Raw genomic sequence first — 6,406 nt, forward strand, 5'->3', positions numbered from 1 at the left:
GTTATCAAGACATTTCAAAATTAAATATTGAAATGTCCAACCCACAACCTAAAAATATGTTGGCATAAATGAAATGAAAAGGAGCGCATTAATTAATAAAGTATTTTTCTACAACTGTCAAAAAACCCTGTCATTTTCTGACGGATTTCGAAACGCGAAGTACTAGATTTTTAATCGGTTAATTAATAAGTAAGGTTGCTCTTGACAACGTGCGCGAAATCGTTATATAATAGTGCAATAAGTGCGTGAAGTGAGATTTTGTACACGAGCGTGGAGTGCTGCAAACCAAACCACGAGAGTGTACAAAATCCTTCACGCACGTGTTACACACTATACTTTTTCTACGACCATACATATAACAAAGTAACTTTTTATTGAACTAACATCACAGACAAATTAAACATTGGTTAATTTTCTTTGGTTTCGGGATAGTTTTGTGGACGAAGTGACGCATATTTTTTATATAATTCCAAGTGTTCAGTTACGGTGAATTTCCTTGAAATCTTGTTCTTGGTGTCATGGACATGCACTATAAGGATATTTCCCATATCTTGGATGTCGGTTGTCTTTAGTTTGTAAATTTCATCTCTTCTGAGAGCACCAGCCAATCCAAATACTAAAATGACCTAGACGAAACATAACAAGTACACATTTAAAGATTCATTTATAACAACTTACTTTAGCCAGTAAAAATGTTTCATCAGGTGCCTCCTTTATAAACTTCAAAATTTGTTCTTTTTCCAAAACTCTTGACTTTTTTGGACTGTATCCTTCATTTTTTCTTTTTAAATAGGCGCGTACTTTAGGATATTCACCAATATTTATGTTTTGCTTGACACTGAGAGTACTCTTCAACATCGAATAACTACTCCAAAGTGTTGAAGATTTAAAGTTTTTTGATAACTCAGATAAGTAAGTTAAAATAACATTCTCGGAGAAAGAATGAATGTTATTTTGATGCCTCCATTCCATAAATTTCTGGTACGTGTTCTCATATATGGTGAAAGACTTAACTGGTAGTAGGGCGGTGCTCGCTTGGTTGGCTATAGCCGTGATTTTAGGCGGGGTGCCTGGCAAATCGGTATCCATCATATAGCTGCTAAATTTTATAGATTAATGTGCTGAAAATGTCTCTTAAAGCTACAATAATGAACTTACGATTGACAGTAGTAAATCTAGCGTCTAATAACAAAACGTCAGAATTGCAGCCAAAGCACACTACGCCATAACAATGCCGATGTCGAAAAGTGTGTACGCTCTTATGGCAGCGATGCGTGAAATAAATCCCATAACAATTGCATTGCATTTCACGCATCGGTATTAAATATTTCGCTTTACACATTAATATCGATATGTGAAATTTCATTTCACGAATGGAAGTAGAAAAAAGTATTTCGCGCACGGGACAAAGTTGAACTTAAACAGCAATTTAATTAACAATCGGTTCAGTTGTAGAAAAAATATTGTGTATAACGCTAGCGCGAAGTTATTTCGCGCATTTGACTGATATTTTAACTCGGCTTCGCCTCGTCAAAATACCTTCAGTCTCAATGCGCGAAATTGAACTTCGCGCTCTTGTTATATAAATAACTATTTTGTGAAAGCGTTTCGAAATTGACAAATTTTGATATTGATTAGAATTTCGAAATGACACTCTTTTAGGCATTAGTGCGTAAATGTGAAAGTTTTAGGCACTAGTGCTTAAAAATAAAAATGAAACTTTAAAATCAATTTTGTCGTTGGTCTTTTCGTATAAATGTTTCGATTTTTCGGGTACTAACGTGGATAGTGCAGCTTCAGCAGCTTGTTCAATATCCAAAGACTCGTCAATATCACTCATTTGAAGTAATTTTTTCGCAAAACTTTGCGGGAAAGACGACAACACGCTACGTTCAACCTTAACGTCACACTTGGCATTAAATAATGCATTTAAACATTGCCTTACAATCAGATTGCCTGCCTACTGTTCAAAATGTTTAAAAATACTAATAAAATTATCAAATTCTCCGCTTTCACAAAAAATCTTGTATATAATTCGTTACGAAACGATGTTTTTCAATCACTAGAAGTGTTGTCCAACTCGGCTTTGCCTCGTTGGACAATTTTCACGTCGCGAAGACACTCATTTCGGAACTTATTGTATAAATAGCTATGTTGTCTAATTTTGACATATGAAAGAGTTACTGATTCACTTTTCCGAATATTTTACTTTTCCTAAACAAATACCTTATTTTTTGTTTAATTCCGAGTTTCTGTGAAAGGTGCGAACGCATTAAGCAAAATCGGTCACTTTATAAACGGTTACGTAAATGTTTAACAGGCAATTCCAAAGTACAACTTACTGTATTAATATGTTGGAGATACTTTCGCTTCTTCCGGTGCTGCAAGTCCTATGCGTAGGAGCGTTGAATAAGAACCCTCAAAAATGTTGTGTGAAAGTCCTAGTCAGAAATAAAGCAGAACCGTATCTTTGGATACGATCTCAGCAGAACTCAAAAGCACTCATCTATACCACAATCTGTGCCTATACTAGTAATATGAAATTGGACAACCCAATAGGTACAACATAATGTTGTGAGATGCGGGTAAATTAAAATACGCTATGGCAGTTAGGTAAAGAGATAAATCCATGTATAATATATTAGTGACGATTGCACGACAGTATTAAAAAATCTAATGGAATTGAGTATTGCTTGATGCAAAGATTTACCAATAAAATGTAGGGAAACAAAATGGGTAGGGATTGGGAATGTCTTAATTGAAAGGCATGAGATTTGCAATAAAAATCTGCTTCTCTGTTAACGCATCGTAGCTACTTTGCCGATCCTAACTCACAATGCACAATGGAATCTCAAGCGCGTTGTTTTCCATTATATTGAATAAAATGCTATTGACACTTAAAAAGCTTTGTAAACTCATTCATAACTCGATTTCTACCTGTGCTGCAGAAAGCACTAGCACAAAAACCATTTGTACTAATACATTTCAAATTTGGATACCATTTGTAAGTAACCTGACTTTATCTTTGACACCTTGAATGAAAGCTTTGTCGAAACCGCTTTTCGATTGCCAAAAGGAGTGCCGCTTCATTCACAAGAAATTCCCTCCGGCATTGCTACTTTAAAATAATTTATTAGAAAAATAGATTCATATGTACATTTGATCTTATTAAACTTTGGTATTAAACTATAAAATATTATCTGTAACACTAGGTATACTTCTTTCTCGCTTACTTAATTATGAACCAATTCGTCGTCTGTGTGCATCACGTCTATGTCCATGTCGCTGCATGTGGAACCTGAATTTTTGGACTTTCTGGTGCTGCTGCAAGTTCTAAGGCAGAAACACTTCGGCGTGGGTGGTGTTCCATTTACCATTCCCGGTAACTCTTCCTTTTTATATTTTACGCGACGATTTTGAAACCAGATTTTCACTTGCTTTTCGGATAACCTCAAGCAAGTTGCGATTTCTATTCTCCTTAACCTGGACAAGTACATGTTGGACGCAAATTCCCGTTCCAGCTCCAATAACTGTGTGCTTGTAAATGCGGTTCTAATCCGTTTGGTGCTGGACGATTCCTTGCTGTTATAATCATGATTGTCGGGTGGCGGTGATGGTGTTGATTGGCGACTTTCCGATACTTCAGTAGGACTAACATGAGGACTTGCACATGGCGATGATAACTTCCGTGATTGAGGTACATCAGAGTACCTTTGAGGTGAAATGGAGCACTGTCTTATTACGGATTCTTGAGAACCACGCGGTACTGATGCTATTGGACGAATTGGAGTCTTGTGGTGACCAAACGGTGGACTCACTAAACCATTATTTAAATGCATGTGATGGTGTTGTTGTGCAAGACTGAGTGAAAATAAGTAACTGCTAATATAACTTGACGGGTAAGGAAGAGCTGGACGTGTTGGTTCCGAGATATAATGTTTATTATTGGCACTAAAGTCTTTAGGCGTATTGCTTATGAGTGAATCCACTAAAAATGATCTTGACATTTTTATTAATTTCACAAACACGGGTACGGCAGCAGACACCCTACTGATTGAATAAAACTAAAAATTCAAATATATATGCCCCCTCTTTTATTACATGCCAAATTCATCCCGGCGGGTTGTTATTGTATTGTTAAGAGCCCCGCCTTGGTCTGCCCAACAATGTCCTACAACCCTGCTAATACTCCCTAAGTCGTCAAGCAAATAAATTACTTGCTACCTAATCTCATACTACTCAAACATTGGCCTGTCTCCTTTTTTTTCAATTCAATGTCACAATAAATTATGATTTCGCTTGCTCCACTTACATTTTAAGGTGTACATTGCACTGATTGTAACTAAACCCTTCGTTATGGGAAAATACCTACCTACCCATGTTAGAGAAACGCTCTTTCAAATAATAAAAACGCCAACTATTGTATTGGCAAAATTTTTAAATCACCTTCGGATTGATAGTAATAAATGCGGTTAAAACCATAAACCTTTTAACTGTATAAAAAATGTTTCAATTCATTTCATATTCATATATTCATAATGGCCTATCAAATACAATATGAACACAGTTGAATTGCCTTTCAACAGTTTTAATGTTATTATAACGGACGTGTATAAAAATAATTGCTAGTGATTCAAGGGGTACAACCCTTTAAGACGGTTGCCCTATTGGTGGATTCGTAACAAAACCCTTCGTGCATTAGATAGGGGTGGAGTCCGGATGTTATTTAACAATGCACTTTAATAAAATGAGAATTCCTTTTACATCACTAGGGCACACTGCCCAAAAGAGAGTTAATTAATCTTAAACAGAAACTTCTGACTATATACATTTATTCAAGGTGCCAGTAAATCCCGCCACTTTGCATATAAAAATGGTAATCATGCACACGGTAGTAAAAGAAAATGTAGGTTTGCTACTGTTTTAAATGCCCTGGTATAATTTTCGCACAATAACTTTCGTGCCGCAGCGCACAAATGAATGCAAACGAGTTCATAAGTCTCTCGCACTCGAACGTGCGGTAAAACGCGAAACTGTTTTTTTTATTTGCAGAACCCCTAATAAGCACATTGTAAAAGAAGAGCTCGCCAAACGATTTCGCAACTTTTAATTCCATCAGCTTTTTACAATACAAACCAAATCTTGTATTGCTTTCCGAGTTCATTCGTAGCTTCCTCCTTTAGAATCTATAAATACTAAATCATCCACCTGAGATTGTAACTACCTCTTCTGCTTAACGGACTCAATATACGTTATGTCGCAAACTTGTGATTCTTTGATAAAACATTCATATTTAGTTAAAATTACCTACTGATCAACCGAGTCCTCATCGTTCAAGTTAATGTCCTCTCAATCCTCTACATACTTTTATATTATTCATACTTCACACTCTTCTTCTTAAATTGTTTACGTTAAATTTTACGAGATCACGTCTACAATATGAAATGTTCCACTCCGCATCAATGAATAGTTTCAGGAACACGGTTACTAATTGTAACTATCGCCCTTATATTGTAATATGAAATCGTCTTTAACGTAAAAACTCGTAAAACGAATGAAAATACAAATAAAAATGATTGAAAACAATCCTTTTTATACTACACCTGCAACTGTTCCCTATTTTTTCTGTAATAAATTATGTAGATACACTTTTGCTTTTATTGCTAATTTTACCTACAGACTCTGATTTTACCGTTTTAGTTAAAGTAGTGTTGCCGCGAGACGGAACTTTCGAAGGTCTCGTCTCGTCTCGTGCCCTCGAGACGAGACCAACTCAAAGTCTCGTCTCGGCCTGGTTCACTCTCGTCTCGTCTCGTCTCATCTCGTCTAGTCTCGTTTGGTCTCTCCACACAATCCAAAAATGGTGTAGAGGCACCACGAAGCACGAAGGCATGACAAATAATAATGACGTTCCTTATTTATCTACTAATCACGAAACATAATGAAATGATGCCTCGAATGATACGTATTTTAAGGATTTTCGGCAGCTAAAAAATATTAGCTTTCATAAAATGTATCTGGTCATGTAACTAGGTAGGAAAGTCTCACTGAATTCCTTGTTACTTAAATACTTAGAGATATGTAATCTGTCCAAGTTATTTTGTAAAATCTTAGTTTTATGGTCTTAACTGCGTGGTAAATATAGGAAGTACCTATATACCTACAGTAACTGTACATATTTTGATGTCATATGTCCACAATATACATTTTACCTTAAGCAGCACCTTTATTCACAGAATTTCGCAAGACCACAAAGAAAAGTGTAAACTCATATACTAAACAAAGTATAGCATTTTAGCCCCAATATGGCGACCGGAACGTACGACCAATCAAAAACGAGATACCCGGTTGTATCCACTGTTCTAAATTGAGGCACTGTACCTATACCTAGAAACAATTGGGCTAT

At 36.0% G+C, this 6,406-nt stretch overlaps 2 protein-coding genes across 2 annotated transcripts; both read right to left on the minus strand.

Moving 5' to 3' along the window:
* Positions 1-407: 407 nt before the first annotated feature.
* LOC116166367 lies at positions 408-1,379 on the minus strand. Its single transcript, XM_031481321.1, has 2 exons — positions 679-1,379; positions 408-626 (listed from the first exon to the last, which is right to left on the minus strand). The coding sequence occupies exons 1-2, from the start codon at positions 1,090-1,092 to the stop codon at positions 408-410; spliced, it is 633 nt and encodes a 210-aa protein (XP_031337181.1). The 5' UTR covers positions 1,093-1,379.
* Positions 1,380-3,159: 1,780 nt separating this feature from the next.
* On the minus strand, positions 3,160-4,007 carry LOC116167264 (GS homeobox 1-like). Its single transcript, XM_031482582.1, has one exon. It carries the CDS (start codon positions 4,005-4,007, stop codon positions 3,234-3,236), a length of 774 nt encoding a protein of 257 aa, XP_031338442.1. The 3' UTR covers positions 3,160-3,233.
* Between the last annotated feature and the right edge of the window lie 2,399 nt (positions 4,008-6,406).

Source organism: Photinus pyralis, unplaced genomic scaffold (assembly GCF_008802855.1).
Source record: "Photinus pyralis isolate 1611_PpyrPB1 unplaced genomic scaffold, Ppyr1.3 Ppyr1.4_LG3b, whole genome shotgun sequence".
Lineage (NCBI taxonomy): Eukaryota > Metazoa > Arthropoda > Insecta > Coleoptera > Lampyridae > Photinus > Photinus pyralis.